General features: G+C 37.0%; 1 protein-coding gene across 1 annotated transcript; it reads left to right on the top strand.

The window, feature by feature from the left end:
* Nucleotides 1-17,701: 17,701 nt before the first annotated feature.
* LOC118164149 lies at nt 17,702-27,371 on the top strand. Its single transcript, XM_035321472.1, has 7 exons — nt 17,702-17,914; nt 19,169-19,281; nt 19,860-20,071; nt 21,576-21,710; nt 24,049-24,213; nt 25,774-25,886; nt 27,062-27,371. The coding sequence occupies exons 1-5, from the start codon at nt 17,768-17,770 to the stop codon at nt 24,069-24,071; spliced, it is 630 nt and encodes a 209-aa protein (XP_035177363.1). The 5' UTR covers nt 17,702-17,767; the 3' UTR covers nt 24,072-24,213; nt 25,774-25,886; nt 27,062-27,371.
* The last annotated feature ends 461 nt before the right edge of the window (nt 27,372-27,832 follow it).

Genomic DNA, 27,832 nt, shown 5'->3' with positions numbered 1-27,832 from the left:
TTTATTTATTTATTTATTTATTTTTAAATTAAATAGCTCTTTTCTGTAATAGGAAGTGTATCCGTGTTGTAAAAGGTGCAGAAATTGACCCTATATTCTTCTGTGTTGCGTCTGTGTGGTCTGGCCTCTCAACAGTTATATCCATGTGTAGTAGATATTTTCAAGACCAGATTTGCCATTTTTGCTGATAGGCTTGCCACACGTATTATAAGAGAAGTGTGAATAGAGGAAGGAAAATTAAGAGAGAAAAGGTATGGGTTGCCCTCTTAATACCTGGTCATCTTGCTGGCTAAACACAGGCTGAATGCACTTTGGCCAAAACCAGGGAAGTAGAGCTGCAGGGAAGTAGAGACAGTAGTGAAGAACAGAAAAAAAATGTTGTAATTTTCATACACAGAGTGGTCTCTTTCCAGTGTCATGCTTTTAGGGGAGAAATAATCTCTACTGTCCCTTTTGTCTCCAGTTCCTCCTTGTTGGTGGGTGGAGGCTACAGATTTCCCTCACAAGCCTGATCACTTCCCGTCTCTTCTCCTGGGAAGGTAAATGCCGTTGCTTAGGAGCTGCAGTTTTCTCTCACATGCTCTGGTGATACAGACAAACCACACAAAGGTCATAAGAAAACATGTCATTTCCCTTTGCTCCCTTGAACAGGTATGCAGTTAAGTGCACATTTAAATGATTATTCACTGTCTTCATTTGTACCATCTATAGAATACCTAGCTTGTGAAATCTTTCCATACGTATAATACTCTATTTTTTCCATGACTGTTGAATACATGTAAGGAAAAGGGTAGGAGAAAAACAAAATGTGAGTGGATGAAATCTGAACGAGCTGCTTGCCAAAGGGGTAGACGCTTGAAAGGCAGCCCCGTTGGTGAAATGTGGATCAGTGCTTCTACCTGTCCTATTTATAGTCAGGTAATTACAGCGATGCTGGATAAAACCATTGCTGCTATGACTTTTGGTTTCAAATACAGCAAGTCAATGCTGATAGCAGAATGCTTCACCTACAAATAATTAACAGCACTTAAGCTGTCATAAATGTTTTTCCATCTGTTTCCTTGGACCATACTCTTAATTTTACTCCAAGGCACTGGAAGTGGAATAAAAAATTCTTCAACCTACACCTTTCTACAGAAACTGCATGGAGGTTGTTATGATCTGACACTGCTGTTGGGTCATCATTTCTCATTCATTTATATGAGTATTAGCCCTCTATTGTTTTCCTTTCTCCACACAGTTATTGTTGTAATAATAAGAATAATCTTACAGGGCATGGTACAAAATCCTTGAGTTTACTGAAGATTTTCCATTGCTTCCAGTGGACTTTGGATAATGCCCATGAATTGCTCTAGAGCTACACGGGAATTACGTCCACACTAGAAAGTCTCTGGAGTTTTGACAGTAGAGAACCTGTTCTGTAGATCTTGACATCACATCCATTTACCTTAATTACATTAATGGAAGAGGAACATACACATCAGAGGGATAATTGTAATGTTTCAGTGCCACACTGTCACAGAAAGTTAGACCAGTTTAGTGAAAATCTGGCTTCACAGAAGTTAATGGAAATTTTTCCTCTTTATGTGAGTCCCACTTTGCACTGTGCAATTCCCACCAAGATGACAAATGGAAATGAAAAATTGAAGAAGAAAAAAGAAAGCAACAATAAGCTTAGTTAATCAAAAATGCTATTGGATAGAAATAATTGGGTAGAAAAAAATGCTATTTATTAGATAAAGCTTGGATTACTATAAACAGAACAGGAGATCAGAAGGCTGAAATAAAACACCAAAAGGAAGCAACGAATATTAGACTCCCATCCATGTAGCACTGAGCTTTACATCAGTTATCTCAATCCATATTCCTGCTCTAGTGAGTTTTTTGATCATTCATTACTCATGAACATATTGTTCTGATTTATTTTTATGCGTCACAGGAATGCTGTTGTAGGTGGGAAGAAGGGAAAATTCTACTCTAAAATACAGCATTTTCTTTTCTTCTCCCAGATAAGCTGGGAGCATGCTATAAATGACATACTTCACTGGTACATCACAACCTAAGAATGAAGCTCTTTGCTGCAGACGATATTGTACTGCAATTTGATAAACCACAGTTCTAGAAATATTTTGTGCTTAGACAATTCAATAGTTATTTTCTTACCTTTAAATTGGTGGTCTCATGTAACAGAAAATGTACTTATGTGGCACAGTTTTGTGAGTTTCTGGGTAGTCAAACCCTCAGTGAAACTGTGGGGCAAATCAAATATTTTAAAAAATATTTTTCTAGTGACATATATAAGTCATACATTATGGAAATTGAATGAAGAATTAAGAAAAAAAAAAACACTTACTTTATCCAAAACCTGAATAGATGTTGCTCCTTTTCTTCCCATGAAGTATCCCTAATATCACCAGTGCCCTGACAGATCTGAAGAAATCTGACTGTCCTGCAGTGCTCTCACCTGTGCAAAATAACATATAGTACCAAACAAACCAGAATTTCTGCTCCATCTATAACGTAGTACTTTTATTTTGCTTCGTGTATAAAATAACATAAATTACAAGACAGAAGATAACCAGGGTGCTGCAGTTAATAGGAATGCAAAGTTTGACCATAGTTTTTTTTTAAGCAGTTGCTCCATTTCTTTCAGTTATTGACAATTTAAAGTTACTGGAGGTGCAAATTGTGCTGTTAATAGCAGCTTTAGCAATACGTATGTTCATTTCTTTAGAAATAGGAACTTTAAATCCACGTTTCTTTCTAAAACATATTTAACACATTTTCAGACCTTACTTGATGCTCAATATATAACAAATATAAATGTATCACAGACACAAATACAAACCCAAGTACTAAATACAGCAAACATAGATTCTTTATCTAATATCTAGATTACCTTGCTATTTAAAGGTAATTTCTAGGTCTTATTGCGGGTCTCTGGATTGTTGAAGCTCACTTGAATGCAACCATGGTCAACAACAATTCTGCAAGAATATGAGCAAATACAAGCTTGGTTATGTCTTCACAACAACCAAGAGGTATCTTGACTATTTACCTATGTCCAGCTTAATCTGTTTTGAAGTATTTTTGGCTTTGTTCTGAAATGACTAGAAGGGTCTGCTATTGGATGTAGCAGCTGAAGCCAGGTGGGCTGTCATTCTGTTCATTCAAGGATTCAGGTCCTGTTTTCAAGTGACCATAAATGCAGACAATCTACTAAAGCAGAAATTGTGTTTCAAATTATTAACTTCTCTATACTGAAGATAAAACTTTCAAATGCTCCTAAATGACTTTGGAGTTGAACTTCCACAAAATATTTGCACATTTACTTAATAAAGCTGAGGATCCTAAAAACGTCTTGAAAGTGAAACACAGAATCACAGAATATCCCAAGTTGGAAGGACCCACAAGGATCATTGAGTCCAACTCCTGGGTCCACACAGGACCACCCAAAAATCAGAACCTATGTCTGAGAGCATTGTCCAGATGTTTCTTGAACTCCAGCAGGCTTGGTGCCTTGACCATGTCCCTGGTGAGCCCGTTCACTTGTCCCCAAAACAAGACTTCAGAATGCAGGAGGAAGCAGTAAGAATTTGCCACATGGGAACTATTCCTCATTGGCTCCTTGTATTGACTGGCATGAAGGAGGACTACAGGAAACATGGGGAGGGACTCTTTACCAGGGTGTGTAGTGATAAGACAAGGGCTAATGGATTTAAACTGAAAGAGAATAAATTTAGAATAGACATTGGGAAGAAATTCTTCACTATGAGGGTGGTGAGGCTGGAATGGAGAAGCTGTGGATGCCCCATCCCTGGAGGTGTTCAAGGCCAGGCTGGATGGGGCTTTGGGCAACCTGGTGTGATGGGAGGTGTCCCTGCCCATGGCAGGGGGTTGGAACTAGATGATCTTGCAGGTCCTTCTAACCCAACCCCCCTATGCTAATATTATTTGACGCTCTGTCAAAATCAAATTTGACGCTCTAAAGCCTTATAAAGCAAAGTATGCAGTTTCAGGAATAGTTTGCTCTGAAAGTGCCCATAGAGGAAGTTAATGCAGAAAATAGCCATTGTCCCACTGTCATTGCTATTTAGATTCACTTTCCCTCTACGTGAACGCTCGGACTCCAAAATACTTCAGGCACTTTAAAATGTTATTTGGAAAGAAAAAGAAGGCCAAACAGGTAATCTTTTTTTTTTTTTTTTTTTTTTTTTTTTTTTTTTTTTTTTTTTTTTTAAGAAAATAAGGTCTTGTGGCTCAGTTATCAGATCTGAAAAAATGTTTAATGAGTTTAATGATGGACTGTTCCGCAGACTTCCTTTGCCACATTGCAGACACTTCATCTCTCAGGTCACCATCTCCTAAGTGGAGAGGATGGTATTCGTTTTCGCCCTGATTTTGTCTGTCTTGTCAATTTAGATTGTGGACTCTTCTGAGATGGAGCTGTTCTTTTCTCTAAGTAATGCCTAGCATGGTACAGCTGGATTTCAGAATTACAGGGCTAGATGGTATTATAACGTAAAAAAATAATAACTTTTTTCTCATGGGAGGAAGCAATGGAATTCAGTGGAATTAGTCAACGTGCATTTTTTCCACTGTCACCCAAGAGCAATACCCAACCTGATACGTTGCTGTGCCTTAGCACTGGCTGACAGATTTCAGTGTGTTTAAACCTTTGAATGCATGTAAGACTGTGATTCAATGCTGCCAAAAAGTAATAAGATACGAAGGTCTCATCCCTGTGTTTCTAGTGTAAATGAAGACCGATGTAGCAAACATTGGAAGGACTTTTTCCAGAGAGATCCCAATAAAAGATGATGGACTACTAGGTTCCTTTTTAAGGTTTTTGTTTAATTGTTAAGTGCAACGAATCCACGGACTACATATAGAAACACTTATCCCCATGTGCTGGCACAAGTTACGAATTGGTGATGTTTTTTTTTTCATGTAGCTGTAAACTCTATTCTGTCACTGAAGCATCTTTTAACATTCACGGAATGCACTTCCTATGTCCAGCAGATATATTTTTCCCAAAACTTATTACAGCTTTTTCAGAGACAAATAGTGTGTTCTCACTTCTGTGTGATAGATACTAATCTTCGATAACCCTAAATCCTATGAAATGCCTGGGATGATCTGATCAGTGGATGTTCATATCCAGCTGTTCATATCAACTGTCTGGCTCAGTGACCTAATTTCAACAGTGGCCTAGCCATTTTAATTTGGGTGATTCAAACAACATTTTTGCATTCTTCTTGTTATTCATTGTTGGGCTCCACATGCTGTCTTGCATGTTTACTTTTTTTGTGTGTGTTTAAATTACATCTGCCATGAAGCAGAAGTCTTTCATGAGCACTCCAACTGCTATAGCCAGTTGGGCAGATATCCAGTTGGACAGGTTGGACTGAGATACCCAGCTGGAGCGATTCCTTGTTTGGGTTTGGAATCCAAATAGGCCACTTTTTAAACCAAAATAAAGCTGTGTGTCAGCCCTTCTGACATACAATTTGTGGGCCAAATGCAGCTGTGTGACAATGTATTTACTCTAGCCTGTGATTCTACAGTAAAAGCATTAGTTCTGGCAAGTCACTTTAAAAGCATGTACACCTCCAAACAAAAATATTGCCCATCCTGATTTTTGCAGCCAAGAGGTATGGCTGTCTGACTAGTCACTGGAAGGAGGGAGCATTGCTTGACTTGTCAGATGCTGAGAAGCAACAAAAGCAACACACATACCTGTAAAATACTGTAGTCTGTTAGTGCATAAAAGAAGCAGAGAAGTTGCCCAGAGAAGCTGTGGATGCCCTGTCCCTGGAGGTGTTCAAGACCAGGTTAGATGAGGCCCTGGGAAACCTGATCCAGTGGGTGGCATTTCTGACCATGGCAGGGGGGTTGGAAATAGATGATCTTTAAGGTCCCTTCCAAATCAAGCCATTCTGTGATTCTATGGCTTTATGATAAATTAATTCAATAAATGCCCATTAGATTCTCTTCCAGCCTTAGGGCAGAGATAGAGAAGACAAATAGGGGACAGGCTGGTGGACTGACTGCATTGTTAGAGAGAGAGGAGAGAGAGGATACAGAAGTGGATGAAGAAAATTTAGTTTTGAGGGAAACAGGACAGTATGGAAAGCCTGTAAGCTCTGAACTCATCTGGCTCCCTTATCACAGATAAACTGGAGTATCTAGTTGCCCATCTATTTACCTGACTAAAGGTCTCTGCATGGAGTTGCTTTTCCAGGTCTCACTGCAGTAGTCCATCAGTGCTATCCCAAGCAGCTTATCTGATTATATATCATTGTTTCTCTTCTGGGAGGTACTGCTTCTGCAGCTCTGCTGACAAGATCATTTATATGAGTGCTCCCTAATCCACTTCAGTGAAAAGTACTGGCTCATGTTTACCAGCTGGTTGAATTCCTGTAACAATACTGAAGAGTATTGTCAGGGAAGCCTGCAGATATCTGCTGCCCCTGCTACTTGTGGCCTCAAGAAGGGTAGGTGGTCACAGACACTAACATCTGAAACCATGGCAAGTTAAGATTTCGGAGCACTCACCACAGTTATTAAAGACCCTATGTGAAAAGTAATGACTTGTTTTTCTGTCACTGAATCATAGAATCCTAGAATCATAAAATCATATAGGTTGGAAAAGACCTCTAATCTTAGAGGTCCCTTCCATCAAGCTCAACCACTAACCTAGCACTGCCAAGTCTACCACTAAACCATGCCTCTTAGCACCGGATCTACATCTCCTTTGAATACTTCCAGGGATGGTGACTCAGCTACTTCCCTGGACAACCTGTTCCAATGCTTCACAAGCCTTTCAGTGAAGAAATTTTTCTTGATATCCAACCTAAACCTCCCCTGGAGCAACTTGAGGCCATTTCTTCCAGTCCTATCACTTGTTGCTTGGGAGAAGAGACCAACTCCCACCTTGATACAATTTTGAGATAGTTGTAGAGAGCAATAAGATCTCCCCTGAGCCTTCTTTTCTCCAGGCTAAACAACCCCATCTCCCTCAGTTGCTCCTCATAAGGCTTGTTCTCAAGACCCTTCACCAGCTTCATAGCCCTTCTCTGGACACACTCCAGCACCTCAGTGTCCTTCTTGTAGTGAGGGGCCCAAAACTGAACACAGCACATGAGGTGCAGCCTCACCAGAGCAGAATACAGGGAATGATCACCTCTCTGCTCCTGCTGGCCACACTGTTTCTGAAACAATCCTGGATGTTGTTGGCCTTCTTGGCCACCTGGCCACACTGCTGGCTCATATTCAGCTGGCTATCAACCAATATCCCCAGATCCCTTTCCGATGGACAGCTTTCCAGCCACTCATCTTACAGCCTGTAGCATTGCATGGGGTTGCTGTGCCCCAGGTGCAGGACCTGGCATTTGGCCTTGTTGAATCCCATTCAGTTGGCCTTGGCCCATCAGTCCAGCCTATCTAGATCCCTCTTCAGATCCCTCCTGCCCTTGAGCAGATCAACACTCCTGCCCAACTTGGTGTCGTCTGCCAGCTTACTGAGGGTGCACTCGACCCCCTCATCCAGATGATTGACAAAGATATTGAAGAGAACTGGCCCCAGTACTGAGCCCTGGGAGATACTGCTTGTGACCAACCTCCAACTGGATTTAACTCTTTTGGCCTGGCCAGCCAGCCAGGTTTGTACCCTGTCTGGTAAGTTGAAGTCCCCCACAAGAACAAGGGCTAGCAATTGTGAGACTTCTCCCAGATGCTTATAAAATATTTTGTCTGCCTCTTCATCCTGGTTAGGTGATCTAAAACAGATTCCTACAATAACATCTGCCTCATTAGCCTTCCCCCCGATTCTTACGAATAAACACTCAGCCTTGTTGTCACTATTATTAAGCTATATACACTCAAAACACTCCACAACATACAGCACCAACCACTCTGCATCTCCTTTCTACCCGTCTTGAAGAGTTTATAGCCATTAATTGCAGCACTCTCTCATATGAGTCATCCCACCATGTTTCTGTGATGGCAGCTATGTCAATTTTCACAATGGCTTCCAGCTCCCTCTGTTTGTTGCCCATTTTGCATGCCTTGCTGTATATGCACTTCAAGACATTATACATAGATGGGAAAGAGAAAAGTTTTTTTCAAATGAAATCAAAACTACCCTGACCTTAAAATCTGAAATGAGTCTCTTTGAAGATTCAGAGCGTTTGGTTAATCTCTTTTCTCTCTTGTTGCTGGAACTGGAAAACTCAGGAAAAAAACAACAACAACAACAACAACAAACCCACCCTATTCTTCTGAATCAGCCAATTCTCTTCCTCCAGCCGGAGGAGGCTGGTTTATTTTAATACCCAGTGGAATGAGTACATAGTCATCTCAGCATGGCACCAGACTTTTCAGGATAGGCTTTCTGTCTCATTGCTGCCAACACAAGAAGCAGACAAATCTGCGTACTGACACAGGTTCAGAGTATTTGATGATGGTCAGATGGCATAAAATTTCTTCGTTATTTCACCCTTATAACAGAGATTAAGATAGTGTGTCTCACTACTGCATTGTAAGGTCTATCTATATATAGCTTGCAAAACAATTGAATACATTGTGTGTGACGCACCACACTAGCAACAGAAATGATTTTCTGTTAAAGAGAGACAGCAGAGTTTAATATTTTAAATACATGACAGGGAAGCCTGGGTTTATTTCTGATTATCCTAATGACTTTTTGTCAATGAGGCATCACTTTATTTTCAAGAACATTGATTTTTCCCTCTCTCTAAAATTGGGTGAATGTTGAAAAACATGCAATTTTGTGATGAATGAGGAAATTACTAGATGGAGAGTATCAGAGGGGAAAGATTATCGACATCACACAGCTCACAAATGTTGGCTACCTTGAAATTCAGGGATTTTGAATGGTTAAAATGTTGCATGTCATCTTAAAAAAAGGTGCATTTTCAGCTGAAGTCTTTAAAATGGAATTGTTGGATTACTTTGATTTTAGAATCTGTAAGTCCTTTTTTGCATAATAGCCCCAAAAGTTCATCAGCCAAGTGCCTGTGTGTAAGAAAGCAAATGTGTTTTTTTAGCAGCTTGAGCACTTCTTAGACCTGTGGATTACGATACATAACATTTCAGGTCTGAGTACCTGATAGCTGCCAGGAATACACTAGCTGACTGACATTTACCTGAATTATCTAGTTTTATTCAAATTCAGCAAGTGAAGAGGGAGAAGGAGACAGTGGTGAAGGAAGTCTGTAAAACAGTGCTCCTACAATTCTCTGATTTGGGCCAGTGAAGTTAATTCACTTGAGAATATATTTGAGAATGAAAACTAACATAATGTTGATGTCAGACAACTGATCACTTGTTTCAATTACCAAAGAACAATATTTGCTTTCAGTAGCACAGTGGATTGAATTCAGACTTATAGAAACAATCTGGAATTGTGGATCAAAAATACCAGCTACCCAAGGGTGATACTGTAGAGGATTTTTCTCCCATTAATGCCTAATGATCAGCCCCTCTATGCTACATTTAGCTATAGAACTATTTTCTCTTTACTGTAATTTTAACACCATTGGCACTTTTGGACGGAAACAGAGCATCTCCTTTTTTTTTTTTTTTTTTTTTTTTTATGAAGAAATCAGAACATGCAGATGAATCATGTCTTCCTTATTATCTAATAAAGTTCTATGTTAATTTAAATTGTCTTAGGGATTGTGCTAATTGAGTGATGCAGATAATTGCAGGAAGACATAACCCATTACACTGCTTTCAGTTGCTCTCAGTTGTATGCAGGTGGGTTATAGGTAGTTGATGTAGTTCTGGTCATTACTGTGCTAGCTTCAACCCTGATCTAATACTGCAAGTATGACACCTTCAGATTTTCTGTAATAAAATAGAAGAATATGTCCCACTTGGTTTTGAAATAACAAGTAATGCCTAAGCCAGGAGTATAACATAAAAAAAAATACACATATACAACTTCCTATGGTTAAGTGTGAGAAAATTTGAGCTGAAATTGTTATCTTTAAGGAAGAGAACTTATGTTGGAGACCTAAAATGGGGGACATATCTCCAGGGCAAAGCAAACAAACATCACCCACACTGGCACACTTTATTGTGCAGAATGGACAACATGCATTATGTGAGTCCTAAATTACATAACAAATCTTGACCATCCATCATATTTTTTTATGGCAGCAATAGTGTCTGAGTGCACAGAAAAGGTGATGCTGAGATAGTGGTGAGGAGTTGTGAAAATATTAATCACAGTAGGACCAGGTACCATATGCTTAAATTTTCTGTTTCAAATGCCTTCAGCTTTTCCAAAGGTGTAAGCATAGGACTGATCCAAGCTAAGCCAAACTAATACGGCTGGTTGCACTTGCAATCTATGAAGCCTGCAATAATTCATTCAGAGACCATGAGCTAGCTCAGCTGTGGGCATTAAACTTGCATTTAATGCAAGGTTGTACCAATACATGTTTACCTTGATGTTTAGCTGCAAACTCCATTTGAAGACTTTACCAGAGACTACTTGAGTCAAACATAGATGAATTCAAAAAATGAATTCAAAAAATTAGCTGAGATTCAAAAACTTGGTTATAAATTTATGATGATATGCCCTTCAATAAAAGTGGAAAGAGATTCCCTGCCCTTATTCTTGGAGAAACTGTTAGCATATAAATAAGTAATCTAGTGTATGTAGAAAACACAATATTCTTTTTTCACTGTCATCCAGAAGAGTTTAAAAAAACTCATAAGAGACAGCTGAGAAAGCTTTCTCTCACGCTTTCTCCTCTGATTAGTAGATATCACTGTCTTGATCTAGCGCTTTAATTAGGTTTACAGCATAGCTACACAGCATTTTAAATAATGTATACTTATGATCATAGCTTTTTCTCATATTTTTTCTGTGGCTTGTTTTTTATGTGACATTCAGTGGCTGATCTAGGTTCAGTGAAGCTGTCCCTGTGGATATCATCTGAACAGAGAATATTGCAGAACTTTCTGAGTTATGAGGGGGAGAGAAATTTTAAGGTCCCTGCGGCTTCAGTAATCACCTCTTTTTTTCAGTACCATTTTTCCTTGTATTATATAAACCATTTTAAAACGTAGGCAAATGAAATTTTGGCCAATGTTTGAAGCCATGTTACAGTAAACTTGCTTGTATGCACAAGAAAGACCATTTTCACTTGCTGCAGCAAAACCTCAAACCTGCTTGTTCATGGAAAAGGAAACTGGTGTTTCTGTAGCTCAAATTTCATCATGAAGCTGGTTTCATTTTGTGAGGTGCTGGTGGCATATTAAAGGGGACATATGAAGGATCTTTCATGTGGAAGCTGGACAGAGAGATTAGCCCCACCCTGCCCTGCAGACAGCAAATGCAAGCAACATGTATATTCACGTGGACTAGACTGGGTATGGTGCAGGACTGGTGGATATGGACAGTCAGGGGGGACATCTGTCTTGTAATCACTTTGGGACTGCGTGAGTAGGGCATGCCACTCAAGTAGCATCTGCTGCCGTGACCTCTGGTGTGCAGTGCTTTTTGAAGACAAGGGAAGAGATAAAGGTCACCACGTCATACAGCGTAAGTAGGTAGGACCCCTGCCAGGTACTGGTGAGTCAACATGTGCGGGCCTATTTGGCTAAGGTTTTTGGCTGATATCTACGTAAAATAATACCTTGTACCATCTCGTCAGAGTTTGATGTGGGTTAATTATCTACACTGTGTAAAATGCTCTCACTATGACTGTTTCACCTTACACATATTGCTTTGGCAGTAAAAAAGGAAATAAAACATTTTGTCTCCCTAGCTGAAGCCTTACAGGAGTTTCTGTTTTGATGGGGAAAAAAAAGGCACAGAAAAACACCTCTGAATTTATAAGCACCACAGGAACTTGTTGCTGTCATGACTGAAGTCTTATCATTCTGTATCTGTTCTTTAATTAAGTTTACTCAAGATTAGATGTAAAGTTGTTCTTCATTTGGTTTCCTTTCACCTTTTAATCAAAGTCTCTAAGCCCAGACTGCTTTGCTGTGTTTTCTTCTCTGGAAAACTGCTGGTAGTTATATTGATTATTTTTATTGTAGCAGCCTGTTCCTTTCAGACTTATCCATGCATTGAAGCAAAGGGATGAGTATTCCACAGTGACTTAGCATTTGACTTGTTTTTATTAAGCTTAATGAGTCTGATTAGCTCTCTATGGAAGTAGCTGATGTTGCATAGCATCTGAATACCTGAAATAACACAAAAATTATAACAGAATTCCCAGCCTTTCAACAGTGTAGTTCTGATTTCAGATTTAACAGTTCAGAAGCGTTACTGAAAATGTGCAGGCACAAGGAGCTCACAAGGTCTTACCCTAGCAGGGAGTAATCTGCACATGGAAACAACTTTGGGAAAAGAACTCAGATAAGAGAATGAGGGCCATCTCTGCCACAAATATGCACTGGGGATTTTTTATTTTTATTTTTTGACATTGAATTCAATGTATCCTGAATTTTAGAGAATTGAAGATACTGAAGAGTGGAAGTAGTTGCCTCTACGGGGATTTCATGCTTCTATGCAGCCATGGCTATCTGATGTTACCATTTATTGTTTTATTGAGCAGGAGCCTTGACATTGCAGGTTTCCTTTTTTAAAAACAAACAAACAAACAAACAAACAAACAAACAAGCCTCTAATTAGGTCCTTATGGGTACTACTGAGCCAACATTGGTTGTTCAGAAGAATTCATATGCTTTTCTCCTGTTATTTCCTCTTTGCCTGGACTGACATAGAATTATTTTATTCTTTTTACAGGTTTGGTGTCTTTATTCCTAACACAAATTGCAAGTGAACAATTCTCAATGTTTATATGCCTTAATAAATCTCCTATTTTATTTTATTTTTAACCATAAAAATATATCCTGACCTGTCAACATTAAAGCTGAAAATTAGTTCCCCAGATAGCTCATCTGCTTTAAAAATATTTCCTCATATTGAGCCCAGGTCTGCAATCCCTTACTCGGCATTTAGTTCTGTCATTATCAAAGGCAGCTTAATGAGAAGAGAAAAAAATGTACAATGATTTGTGAGAAATAGAGTGGGCACACACTGGCCTAGAATATTTATGGATTTCATATGATGCATTCTGCTTTTAACTACAAAGTTTCCTTTATGCGAAACTGACCTTTAGTCTTCGCATTCACTGATGCATGAGAAAGCAGTGGCTCAAAAGAGGGCCATTCAAGAGTTACATACTTCTGCTGCTGTTCTGCTTGTTCCTGTTCATATTTTAATTGGCACTGAACTGCAGTGAGATATCAATTTCAGTTGACTAAAAGATATTAGTGCAAAAGCCTGCATTATTTCAGTTACTATGGTATTTGCTTTCTTGGTCTTCCTAAAACTAATCTTTGTTATATCTTGGGTGTAACTTTAAAGAAGTGTGATATTGCACCACTTTAACCTTCTTTGAAGTTGCATGGTAGCAGTAATATATTATTTTCCTATTTAGGAGATAAAATGTCCTTCTTTGAAAAGTTGAGTAAAACAATAAAATAAAGGGCTTTGAATATATATTTATTAAATAACTATAAACAAAAAGGATAATATTTTGGATAGGAGAACTATCATTTCCAGTGAATAGTAGCACCAAATGACAAAATGAAGCACAATGCTAACCTCCATGTAACAGCAGATGGAGAAGGAGGTCATTCCCTGAGGGTATGGGACATGTTATGGAATATGAAGGAAGAGTATTTTGGGATTCTACAGTTGTCCCTGTACAGGGAAAAAATGAGTATTGGTTAATTAAAATACAGCTACATAGCTCAAGGCACAAGGCTAGATGAATACAACTGTTTTACCAGGCACAGAAAGCAGAATTCAAGTTACTTTAAAAATATTTGCAGAGCTTTTGGTGAGCTATTGAAGAGTAATTCAAGTCGTCAGTCATTTCTGACAAGAAAAACTGATAAGGTGCGGTAGAGCATATGGGGAATAAGTTCCACTAATATCCTAATGTGAAGAAGCTTAAAAACATGGTTAATAAATGCTGTGCATGCTATGCTTAAGTTTTCACTTTAAGGAAAAAAAAAAAAAAAAAAGAAATAAAAGATAAGTTGAGAATAGTCTGTCTTTTAGGAGACCATTTTGCCACCGTGTTAACCACTGTCACAACTGCAGGGTCTAAACCTTCTCAGAGAAACCACAGGCTGTATCAGAGCACCTGAGAGAAAGATCCAGATATAATTGACAGCTTGAAACTGAGAGGGGATTCATGAAAACTTGAGGAGAAGGCACTTCGCCAGGTAACAGGGACAGAGCTGACTCTTGGTGGTTCTTTATAATTATATACTTTTCCTGTGTCTTTTCTACTCTTTATCTGTAAATATTGTTATCTATGTTCAGCTAAGGATGGACTGTAATTAGTGTTGAGGGAGAGACTTCTTACTGGTTGCTTTGTATCTATAACATTAGCCCATCTGCAGTTTGGGACATAGAAGAGATGAAACTTTTCAACAGAAAGGCAGGCACAGTGCAGAAACCACAGCTGCTGTGCTGCTGCTGTGCAGAGTCTGACAGAGCTCTTCTTCCCCGTGTTAGGCAAAGGTTGTGTCATGCTCAAAATAATGTGTGGTCTAATGGTCTTCTACTGACTGAATACAGATGATGCCCTAATACAATTACAGTTAATGGAAATATATCACAGCGCTTAGGCATTCAAGGGGTGGGGGGAGGTTGTTTGTTTAGTTTGTTTTGTTCTGTAAGATCAAAATGTCCTCTATGCTAAGTGAGTTTATGTGACATTTCCAGAGAAATCTCTGTAGTGAGACAGTTTCTTTTGGTATAGAATTAAAATCACTTTACTGGAACTACATGTACAGCTTCATCAATTTTATTTTTACTGGATGCACTATGGAAAAGATCTTCCTTTAAACAAGTTATTACCATTAATCTGATAGGAAGTCAGCATCATCACTGTTAATACCAAACTATTTCATGTTCCCTTAGATATTTCCCTTTTCCAATGGATGATCTACCTCAAAAGCAGAAATGTTTCCACTGCTTTGTTAATACAGTTTAGTCTACAAATACAAACTTTATTCATGTTTGTCACCCAACAAAATGGAGGACAGGCAGATAAGTATCCTATTAGGTATCCCTGGCAGATGGAAGCCTGACCACAGAATTGCGGTTATAATTAGAGATTTATTATTACATTAAAATAAAAAATAAAAAAATAACAATCAGCATAGTTTGTCATCTATAATTTCCAGCACTTCACGTAGCTTAAGGTTGTGTAGAATTTCTGGAATTCTCAGTTAAACAGGCTTCTCTGTCAGCTGGACAGGTCCTCTGTGGATCAGGTCAAATTCTTATCAATCAGCATGTGATAAAATCATAACCTAGACTCAGGTTATCTAAAGAAACAAGTCATTCATTCAGTCCTCAGAGGAAGAAAATGGCAGTGGAGGTGACCTTGGCCACCAGAGATCATGGGTTTTGCTGTCCAGCAGCAGTTCCAGTTCAAGTCCCACTTAGGACTTGCTGCTGTGTGATTTTACAGACAGCGGTCCCCGTGTTGTTATGCTTCCCTGTTCCAGGACAGATGTCATCATCTCCTGGCAACCCAGCACCTGGGTATTGATAATGGCAATGGGCTTAATCACCTTGTCAGTCGGTGCTCCCCATACCATCTTGGTGACTCGGCACTTGGATCTTGATAACACTACTGCCCTTTATCAACAGATAAAAGGGCCAGAAAGGGGGAGAGAGAAGGTGGGAGGGGTATGCATTAACAGCCTGCTTACATCTTATGGATATTTGCTTTATTGTTGGTTATGCTAACCATACCATCAGGTATCAGGGGCAGGGAGTATCGTTCACAATGTCACTTTCAGCTTCAATCTTCCAGCTCAGAGAAACGAGAACGCTGATGGGCATGAGTAATTAATCAAAGGTAAGTATCTTTCTCAGTTCAATATTTTTTCAACATTCTTGTAAAGGGAATGAGAACTCTGTGCATGTTTGTATTTATGTATTACATGAGCAACAGTTTTAATTATTATTTGATATTTGTATTTAAGAAAATGGGACACAGTCTGTCCAGAATCTCCCCTTGCTCCACCCTTGGATGCATCCTTAAAATTTGGTCTAAATTTGATGGTGACTCTATGATGAAATGTAAAATGAGGCAATATTGTGATCAGTGATGATCTCAATATAAATGGCTAGAAAATTGATTCATGAATTATAATACTGTATTGCAATTGATATTTTGCTGGAGGGATGAAAAATGGGATGAGGTGGAGTATGTTAGCATTTTTGTCATTGTATCAAAACCCAAAAAGTCAGACAGTGCAGGTATATTCAATAAATGTCAGTCTCACAGTTGATTGAAATAGCCTGTAAGGTTTACAATAATTGAGAAACAAAGAAAGAAAAGAGGGAAGGAAAAGATGAAATTACAGGCATCTTTGTCTACTCTTTTGTCCTCTCTTCATAGATATATATATGGGAACAACGACCAGTTCCACTGGATGTTCTGACCTGGACATCAGGTGCTGATCCAAATGTGGAAATATGACCCCCTAAAGTGGAAAGGACCTTGCACTGTCTTGCTCCACAACCCCACAAGCAGGTAGCTTGTGACCTGGTTGGTGACTGCCCCATGCAAACAGAGTGCAAGGGGAGAAACCACAGTTGTGACTTTTTCACTGTTGGGAAATTCAAGCTGAAAAGCTTATTATATTTAGCTTATTATTCACTGAAAAGCTTATTATTCACTGAAGCTTATTATTCACTGAAAAGCTTATTATAAAAAAATAAAAAAAAATACCAACAACACCAACTTACACTCACAGACAGATGTAAATACACAACTTTACAAATTATAGCTTAATAGAGTTGACATCTAGGATGTGGATATTGGGCTGGACAAACCAATGGGCAGCCGACCCATGAGCCCACAGGCCAGAGCCCACAGCGGCAGCCTAACGGCCCCCCAGGCCCCAGCGATCCCCCAACGGACAGGACAGGGACACCAGGGAGTTGGGGCTGCGGCTGCTCCAAGTAGCCACATGGACCTGGCCCATCCCACCCATCTGCCCATGGTCAGACCTGATGGCCAGGTTGGTGGTCACAGAGATGGTGAGCAGGGCCAAGGTGTCTTCTTGAGGCAGACGGGCTGCATGGAGGGGTTTTGTGATACATAAATTACCAGCTGAACAAAAGTCTGCTGAAGGTTACTAAATCCCTACAACTTCTTGTTTAAGTGTGGTCTATGGGCCAAACATCTTCAGCACATGCTTTACCACCTTGCATGTGATGTTTAATTCAGTAAGCATATTGACTTGCTGCTACTGTGGATGGTTCTAGATCTACAGAAGATTGTGTGGTTTCAGAAGAGATCTCTGCCACTGGGATAAGACAAGTCCTCCTTCCTCCCATTTCCTAGTTTTAAGATCCACTAAGTGACTGAGCCATGATGCATGGGGTGAAGGGTGGATCCCAGAGAAACTGGAGAAGAAAATTGAGTTAAGGTGATCAGCTGAGCTTGCAGCCTCTTAAAACTAAGTTCTAAGGTAACTGCTTTTAATGTGAACTCTGAACTTTCAGTTCTAACACTGCAGAAGTAAATATCCGCATACCACCAGATTTCTAATGGTGTCTGCAGGTCTTCAAGTGTGAAATTCACTCCGAGGACACAGTGGCGAAACAGTTGTTACTGCAAATTTAATTTAATTGATGTATTTTTGCTGTTAGGATGAAGGATGCCAACCCCAGATGGAAGGGCAAACCACAATGCTGAAAGAAAAATTAGTGTCTCGTCTCCGGTTTGAACCAGAGAGGACAGAGGTGCTGCTTATGGTTAAAGGCAGGTATATCGTGTGTGAACCAGCTGGCAGCAGTAAGAAAGACAGCAGTGAGCTGGTGAGAATGGATGTTTGCAGCAATGTTAATATTAAATTAATTTCTATGCAACTGATTTTGTTTTCTAATGCACTTTGGGGGATACTGTTTTTATGTTGTTGTTTTTTTTGCAAGACTGAAAAAAGTGATGTCAACTAATGAGTAGTCAGGCATCCTTTGCATGGATTACCTTGTTATATATAAGGTAGTCCTAGATTTAGTATTTTTACTTTTTTTTTTTTTTTTTTTTTTTTTTTTTTAAATCTGGCTTCTGCCTGGGAAAATGTTGTATAAAAACATGTTGACTACGTGTTTAATATCTGTGCAATCACAGGAGTGAATGTCTTCCTCCTAGGAGCCTTGTAAGTAAAACTTCAGAGAATATCATTTAGTGTGAGGCCTTTTCCTGGAGTGAGAACTTGGTATTGAGTAACAATGAAAATATAGGAATTTGGCAGAAAAGTTTTTGTTTTTGTTTTTGTTTTCTTAAAAACAATTCTACCAGTGTTAGTGTAATCTTAATTTGTTCAAAACTCACTACCCTCTGTCTTTCCAAAGTAGAGTTCAGAGGCTTTACATTAAAAAATACGCTCACCAAATATGCTACAGTAGTCGTCATTTAAAATATCTTCTCACTGCAGTAAACTGTAGCTCTCAAATCTGAAGCAGAGGCATTATATTCTGTCTTATTTTATCCTTTTATCTTTCTTATGCATTTTAAACTCTTTATTCTATTCATTCCTATAAGGTAGAAGAGTTCTATAGTATGATGATAATCAAATTCCATCCTCTGTGGTTTTTATATGTGAACCCACTACTTCACCTATAAATCCAAGTAAATTAATCTAATTTCCATGATTAATGGAAGTTTGTTCATGTAGTCAGTGTTAACTCAAGTGTCCTGCAAAACAATGATTAATTGTTCTAAATTTAGAATTTCTTTTTCTGAAGGTTTGTAACTATTTCAGGCTTTAGGTTGATGGAAACAGGATTATAAAAACAATGTTACAGTCCATATGAAAATACTATGCATTTGTTTTAATGCTCTGAGCGCAATTATTTTAAAGTAATTTATCAAGATTAATTTTTACAAGGAAATTTTCATGCACATAAAATGCTGTATAATTAAAGTCAGAAATATTCTGTAATGAAAACTGAGTTAAGCTGAGTTAAATTTATTCTTTGGCCTTTTTTTTTATTTTTATTTTTATTTTTTTAGTAAAGCATGTGATCATCCCCTCTGTAATTATTAAAATTAATGCCCTTTGTTCCCAGTCATCTTCAGTAAAGAAGAAATACTCCACTCTTCGCACAGCAGTTTACAGACCAAGTACAGAAAAGAAAAATGAAGCAGAAATAAAAGAGGAAGTCATGGGCTTTGGTAAAATGTGGGTAAAATTATTTTTCTTCATTATAATTTTTTGTTATTTGCTAGTTAAAACTTGACACAGCACTGGAATTCTACCACATGATTTGACTCTTTTACTGTGAATTCTGTGAAACCTGAGTTAACACTCCAGCACAAACTTTATAATTTTGGCTGATTGCAATAGCATCTGATTTTTTTACATCAATGAAAACATGGAGAAGTGCTAGTGAAGTCATTGTAAAAGGAATACAGTCTAGTAACATACTATTTTTGATTCTGGTAAAATGGGGAAATTATATGCTACAGGAACCTGTGCAAATGTATTCCTATATACCATGTTACTGTCACCTGGACAAGAGGACAAGAGGGAGGGCTATAATTTGATTATATTTAATATATTTTATATATAATAAACTTTTATAATAATAAGCTTCTAATTCTGTGCTATACTTCAGGACAGCTATAAGGACATATATAAGGACAGCTATACTTCAATCATAAATGCACACTATGATACAAGTTATATTTTAGCTGATTTTTCTATATTGCCTGTATGACTGAATCTTCAGATTTTTTCCTACAATTTGTTGATTTTAGACACCCAAGAAAACATAAAAAAGAAAGAGAATTATCTGCTTGTCAGCCTATGATGGTATCTGAGCATGAGACAATGAAGCTAAAGAGGAATATAACAAAAGTGGCATCCTTAATGTCAAAGAATGAGAATTTGAAAAATATACTTCCCACAAGTTCCATTTGCAAAGCAGTTCAGCAAGTCTTTGGCACGTCACCTTCTTTATCTGTATATGGTAAAGTACTTAAAATGACGGAAAGTGGAGTAATAAAAAATATGATGCTCTTTCCTCACCGCTGTGAATCCAAAGGAAGATACCTCCATAAGTTCACTTTTTTTTTTTTTTTTTTTTTAAATGAATTAGTTGAGAAGCAACACTGACTTTAAGTCAGTATGCCAACTACAAAGTAGATAAGAATATATATATATGGTACTTTTTAAAAGTTACAGTTACCTATTCTATGCTTCTTTTCTGAGTACATTTATCTATTTGAAGTTTCTTTAAGTGAGAAGACTGTCTAATGGGTCTTTTTTTAAAAATTGTGATGTGAGATCGACTCTAAAATACAAAATCAAAGTCTTATGTATGGGAAAATAAAACTACACACAGACTTGCTGTTTGAAAGTCATTGCAAGCTTCAAACTGATTTTAGTGGGTTTTGAGCAACTCTGCAAGCTGGAGTTCTCTTTCCTCATTAATTTTTGCACTATGCTTTGTGTGAAAATTGCAGAAAGGATTTTTAAAGGCTATGAGAACCTTCTTTCCAAAAAGTGGCTGGACACCTCCTTGCTGATGGAAAGTGGTGAATGAATTCCTCTTTTTGCTTTGCTTGCACCTGCAGCTTTTGTTTTTCCTACTAATTAACTAACTTTCCCTATTACTGCCATCCCTGAGTCTTCTCACATTTCTCCCATTTTCTCCTCAGCCTGCAGGGGAAGGACAATGCTCCCCAAGGATTTAGCTTGATACATATTGCTAATTGTTTCTTATGTGAGATGCTGAGCAGGAGTCCTAAAGGAAACCTTAATGGCTTATTTGTGTATGAAGTAGGGGAAGAAGGGACATGATACTTAAAGGTCTGAACCTGCTTTATTAAAATTAAATGGTCAACTGACAAGTAAATGTGATATAAGAGGAATGCAAAAGGAATGCTAAATTTTTATTTTGTTTTTCCCCAGAGAAACAGAATCAAAGAACAGCTGAGGTTGTAAAGAACCTCTGTAGGTCATCTGGTCCAACCTCCCTGCTCATGCAAGACCACCAAATGGATTAAATGGATAAATTTTCAGAATGGATAAAAAGGTTTTCTAGTAATAAACAAGGATAATAAGCCCTTGCCATAAAACAAATGGCAAAAATGAATATTAGTCTCCCAATCTCATGGAATCTGTCTCTCAATCTCACAGGAAATAAGTGTTACATTTATTATGCAACCATTCTGAAGTACCTGATGCCAATTTATACAATTTTTAATGTATTGTCAACAACAAGTAATAGTATCTTGTGTGTGTTTGTGTGTGCATGCCTCTAAAACCATCAGAATGCATTTTGAGAAGTTATAGAAATGTAAACCTGTAGAAGTTCAATTTGAATTAGAAAATGATTGTGCATAGTGATCTTTAAATGAGTAATATTTTATATTAAGAGTATAAGTAATACTTAAGAGTATAAGTATTTAAGAGTATAAGTAATACTCTTTAAATGAGTAATATTTTCCTTTTTAATGTGTTGGTTGTAGATAGTAATAGCAGGACTGAAATGCAAATGTCTGTGTTTGAACCGAGTTATCATAAAAATATTTTTGAGCAACCAAAAGCTGAAAGAACTCCTAAAAAGCCCATGAAAGCAAAAGTTTATTCATACGATAAAACAGGTAGGTAGGTCGTAGCACCATGGGGAAGACTGTGTTCTTAGTTATACATCTACAGCTATTTGTGTCAGATTTACAATGGTACTATACTACTCAACTGCTACTCTTTTTCTTCATCCTTCTCCTGCTTTTAGTACATGTCAGTACATGTCAGGGGAAAGGCTGACAACTTTATCTTCCATATTCACCTTCTGATGGTTTGTTTTTTCATACCTGTCTCATACCAGAATTTACTTTCATACATTATTTGAATAATTGTTTTAAAGTAGTTTATATTTTATAGTTAGCTACAACACTTTTTTCTTTTAAATAGTTTCTTAAACAGTAGGTATGTTTTCCTTCTTATCTTCCAGGATTAGTGTGGGGAAAAATAGATTTTGACTATTATTTCTTCATTAAAAATATCTGTGGCTGATTCTGAAAACTGGGAGGGACTGATATCACAACTGGATTTTTTTTCCCAAACTTTTTTATTAATGAACTTCTTAATAGGGATTTAAAAGCATGGAAACAAAATTTTAATGTTTTCCAGGATTTCTCAAATTGTTTTCCATAACATTGTTGAGTCTTTTATTCAACCAGAGTGTTATTCTCCTATGCAAGACTAGATTGGTCTGATTTCTAAAGGGACAGTGTGTTTTAATGGATTTAAAATATATATATATATATTACAATGTAAATTATTATTGCTATTCTTTTATTTTTCAACTTTCTTTTTGTTTACTTGAGATTTTCCCAGTTTGGGTATTTTTTTGGTCTCTAGCACTTGAGAAAGCCTTTGGGCAGTAATTCACTTTTTTTTTTTTTTTTTTTTTCCAATGAATACTTTGAATTTTTCTGTGTAAATTACACAAACCGTTAGAGTAAAATCACTGGAAAATGAGATCACTTTTAAGTCAAATGGACCACTGTTCTTCAATTACAGCAAAATACATCTGGGATGTATAATGGCTCATTATTTTTGAGAAAGATTTTCTAAGACATGTTTTCAGCATCTTCCAACATGGAATAAATGCCATTACACCAATCCTCCATACTTACAAAGGCTTATGCAATAAGTCAAAAGACTTTATGTTTAAGGATGAAAAAAAAATCCAATAAAAAATTCAATTTTTTTTTTTCTTTTTGTCACGTACCAGAACCAATTGACGATGTTATAATGCATATTTTGAGGCTTCGAGGCAAACTTGGCTGGCAAACAGTGTTACCGTCATGTGAATGCTTAGCTAGAGAGGCTGATATGGCCAGGCTTCAGAAATCTGCACTTACGGTGATTTTCACTTTCCCTTCTCCACATCCTATGTAGTTGAACATTCTATAAATGACATTGGTTACAAATCTAAAATACTTATTTCATGGAAGTTTTTGCCTCTGAAAATGAAAGATTTTCCTTTAGAACCTCTGGCTGCATAGCAATCACTCTAACAGCACTTATCCAGTCCTTTCCATAGGACTGAGGTTTTCTAGCATTAAGCAGAATTGTGACCATTTCTGTCCTGATCAGACATACCAAGTACAAAGCCAGTATTTGCTGTGATTAATGCTGGGTAGTCTGGTCTTGATGGAGCCAAACAGGACAGCTCCTGCATTCTCTTGCATTCAAAGACAGACATATATCTGGTTTAGTTGTAATTTTGCATATAAATTTTCATGACTTAAAAAAAAAAAAAAAGGCAATACAACAAAAATACCATGTTTCTTTCAGTATGCAAAATGTTGAGAAATATTTCGGATGCACAGTAAAAAGAACATGTCTGTCATTTGTCATTTGGGACTTTTGATTTCATATTTGGTTGCAAAATTTTTAAGAAACATTCCAGTTGTTCACAAAATTAAAATGTCTTCCAGTTGTAATGAAATATTTACAAAATAACTAGATACCAACAGTATCTACAGACTTAGATCTAAAAATCTGGAAACTGTTAGGTATTTGTTACTTAAGAACTTCATGGTATTTTTTAAGCTAAACAAGGCTTACCATAGTATTTATAGATGGAGAAAGATAATATGGAGAAATGTAATTACTGAAAAGTTTGTCCAGGTTTGTATTAAAAAGTTGTTATAGGGTTACATAAAACTTTTCTCAACAAGAAAGTAATATTTAATTTGCTGTTGGTAGAATTGAAAAATAATTATTTAGAGTAGAGGTAATAGAACTGAGAAACTTGATAGTAAAATAATAGCTTTCTGGTCAACTCAGAGTTGTTACTTTTTAAGCTTACTATTAGAAGATTTGGGTACTTTTATCTTTCTTCTCATTGGTAAAATTTATAGACATGTAACTTGTAATCATGAAAAATAAATTATACATCTACATATAAATAATTTCTTCTTTTGACAGAGACCTTTATTGCTAAAAGATAGTGGGGAATATATATACTGTCTTCAAAGAAACAAGAACAATCTTAAAGTTCCCTACAACCCGTATGATCTACAGGTTGTCTCTACAAATACAGCTATGCACAACACAGAATATTGGACTATTACAGCTTCATTTGTGTCTAAGGTAGTATACTGTACAAAACACAGACAACATGAACTTAGAGCTTTCCATAGAAAGAACAATTTGCTCTTCACTTATTATCATGTCCCATTCCCATTGTAATTATGTTACCTTCTTCACTAAAGAGTTTACTGATCCCTCCTAAAGATGAGTCCTCTGCTAGCTTTGAGCATAGCAACTCAGCCTTTTGCTCAGGCATTTGTTTGGATCTCTCAGCCACCCTTTACATTGTGTTGGCACTGGTGGTTTCACAGTCAGTATGTTGATCATCTCACTCAGCTGAAAATGAAGTAAAATACTTTATATGTGTATTTATTTTCTTGCCAGATTAATTTTCAGTCATACTAGAGAGCTAATTCACATCATCAGGAGCACATACTACTGATATACCTAATAGAAACACTAAAAACAATGCCTTTTAGGAATATGAGCACCTCATTGCATTATGTTTCATCAGTTCTTAAATGTTTTTGCAAAGACTGTATTTCTTCCTCAATTTTTAATTCCTTGTTCTCTTTGGTATCAGTAAAGTTTAGCACTAATATGACTCCTGCATGGAAGAAGTGATAATTGCAAAATTTGCATAATGTACATCATTGAATTGTTGCTAGGTGCTAAACTTTTTGTTGATACATGATTTGAATGTCAGACAATTATAGGTATAGCTTAGAAACTGATATAATTACTTAGGTTAAAATGGAGGAGATGTGTTTGCTACCAGTGGAGGTACTAAGCTTTTATAAAACCAGTTTGGAAGAAGAGTATAAATGTTGGACCCTGACTGGGAAAAATGGCTGCAACCTTGTTCCTTTGCCTTCAGTATGCCTGCACTAGTACATAAATTTGAAATATGTTCTTGATTTAAATCCAAATTGACTTGTTCCAAAAAGTCTATAATAAAAGATCTATTGCTTGCATTTGTATAAACCACAGAATGATTAATTCAAAACAATTCCTTAGCGCTTAGCAGCTAATGTCTACCTCTTATACTCCTGTGATGAAGTTTTGTACTCTGTAATGACGATAATAAGGATTCCTATATAAATGGCATCTGTCCATTGCTTGTTTACTGTATTCTTGCCAGTCAGATTCTAATTTACATTTTGAAAATAAATTTTGCTAATTTTCGATTTGTATTTTTATATCCTTCCACACAGGAAAGAACATTCTCTTTGAACAATTAAAATCCATTTGCTTAAAATGCTATTATTTTGGGTATAAGGTGTGGCTATTTGCTTAACATGTTATTAATTTGGACGTAAGGTATGGCTTTCCTACCTGAAAGATATGGCAGACATTAAAGTAAAGGTATTTTGGAATTTGTTGCCAAAAAGTGGTATGATGAGCACCCACTAGGTGGATACGGCTTTCCACATTGTACTGGAAATCTTTCCACAAGGCTAATTCTATTTTACTCTTACACAGTAATATGTATTTTGCCACCACTGAGGTAATCAGTACTTACGTTTTTGGTCTTTGATAGTAAGGATTCAGAAAACACTTGAATTCTTTTAACAGACAGCTGTAAAATATATCTGTTCATTTTTTTTTTTTTTCCCTTAGTTTCCTGCAAACCAGAAATTGGGAGAAATGGAAGCAACACCAGTACCACAATGGCTGCATGAAAGACATCTGTATTACAGGTTACTTAACTTGAATTTGTTTTCCAATTTCAGGTAAGGGAATAAGAAAAAAATAACTGAAGTCTACCAATCACAGTAATAATTTTCCCTGTCTTTGTATGATAAAATGCCAACTTAATATTGTATTAATTCCTGCACTGAAATTCTACTTCCGATAATTACAATATTTAAAGATTACTCAAAATCTTTTTGTTTTCCTATCTAAATCTTTAAGGGAACCAGAAGTTGTCTTTTTGTTTGTTTGTTTGTTTGTTTGTTTTTGTTTCTTCTTGATTATTTAACCTTAGAAAAAAGTATGAATATCTCTAGTAACATCTTCATATGCACTATATTTTATGAGGTGAACAAAGTCTCATTCTTCTCTTTCACGTTATATAGAATGTATGAAATAGCAAGTACTGTTCACCTTATATAGAATGCATTAAAGCAAATTATGTATTGTGAAGTAGAAGAAAATATTTAGTGGTGAAATAGTCAAATTCTTCTGGTTGGCTGTTATGGAAACTGATAAAAACATAGCAACTTAAGTTTAACTTGCAAAACTAATATTAAATATCCACTTCTTACATGTTTGTCTCAATATTTTATCTTTATTTACTTTCAGTAGGATACATTGTTTCTGATTTAATTTTGGCTTTCACCTAGACAATTCAGGGATTTTGTTTTGTTTTGTTTTGTTTGACTCTGCATCTCATATAGGATTTGTGTGAATTTTTTTGTGTATGCACTGCAATGACAGCATCACAAATTTCACACCTGTTTTGAAACTGCCTTTTATGTTTGTGTCATATTTGAAATTTAAAAATTAAACAAAGTAGTTATGGCAGTAATCATTTCATTACATATATATCAGCTGGCAAATTCAGGATTGTTACAATAGGAATATTTAGAAGACTGATAAGATTTAAAACCTGTCCACCAAGGGAAGCTGAAACTATTATGAATATGTCCTGATTCTTCTCCTACCACAAGCCAAATGGGGATCCTGCCCATTTCTGTGTGTCTGGACACTTGCCCTCTCCTTCTGGGCTAGGTGCTGCAAGATTTTAATGTGTGCTTTCCCCACAAAAATCCCACAGGCTGCAGCAGGTGCATTGTCCTGTAGCTTGTCTCCCAACAACATAAGCACTGTTAACGAGCTGTAGTGACAGCAGGTGTGACAGTCTGCAAACTTCACATACATAAATAATTATTTCTCTTGCTTCTAGAATGAAGAAATTCTTTCTGATCTGGAAAGCAAATGCTAGAAGAAGTAAGACAAACAAGAGCAAGTCAGTTTGAATGTAGGTTTTACATGTGAAAAGAATTAAAGAATCTTCTGATGTACGCTTGCGGAGAATAGTCAGACTTCTTAGTGTCACTGATAAACACCAGCCTTGGGCAAAGGGGGTTGAGCAGCTTGATTTCACTTCTCTTATACAAACTTTGTAGATGGAGGTCTGCAAGCTTGGTGTGAGAGGCTGCTGAAGGAGGGAGTCATTCAGTATTAGCATTAGTTAGATGAAGCAAGAGAAAAGTTAGGAAAAAGAAGTGTGAGGGGAGAAAGAAGAAATTGGGAAGCTAGAAGAGGCAGTCGATGGGCTGTGCTCTTTCTCTTCCACCAAGACAAGGATGCCTTCGTGATAAGCTCTGCACCTTCACTTTTTGGTGGGGAATGCCCAGGACAGCCTTTTGCTAGCACTATTATCATTTATTAGCGCTACTGCAGTAAGTGTATTTATCACTGGCAATTCCAAATCTGCTATATCTGTTGCCTTATCGTATAATTTCAACTTTGTGAAACTGTCTCAGTGAAAGGCCTTAGCAGGGCTCTGAAACAGGCAAATGTTTGACCACTCTTTAATGTGACAACGCTTCATCAATTTATCTTATTTTCCTTAAATATTTTATGAAGCAACAAAGAATATTATAAAATCTTAGATTAACTGTTGGTAACAACATCACAGACTTACTCTAATAAATTTGTAATGAAACTTTTA

This window comes from Oxyura jamaicensis, chromosome 3, assembly GCF_011077185.1.
Source record: "Oxyura jamaicensis isolate SHBP4307 breed ruddy duck chromosome 3, BPBGC_Ojam_1.0, whole genome shotgun sequence".
Taxonomy (NCBI): domain Eukaryota; kingdom Metazoa; phylum Chordata; class Aves; order Anseriformes; family Anatidae; genus Oxyura; species Oxyura jamaicensis.
Note: the sequence above shows the minus strand (reverse complement) of the source record. Positions and strands in the feature narration are given on the sequence as shown.

What these genes read in the sequence shown, in the direction of transcription:
- LOC118164149 (XM_035321472.1), top strand. Translation starts at nt 17,768, where the DNA reads ATGGAAGGGCAAACCACAATGCTGAAAGAAAAATTAGTGTCTCGTCTC. An exon ending in AGAAAGACAGCAGTGAGCTG is followed by an intron (nt 17,915 to 19,168) that starts GTGAGAATGGAT and finishes CTTTGTTCCCAG; the next exon opens with TCATCTTCAGTAAAGAAGAA. An exon ending in GTCATGGGCTTTGGTAAAAT is followed by an intron (nt 19,282 to 19,859) that starts GTGGGTAAAATT and finishes TGTTGATTTTAG; the next exon opens with ACACCCAAGAAAACATAAAA.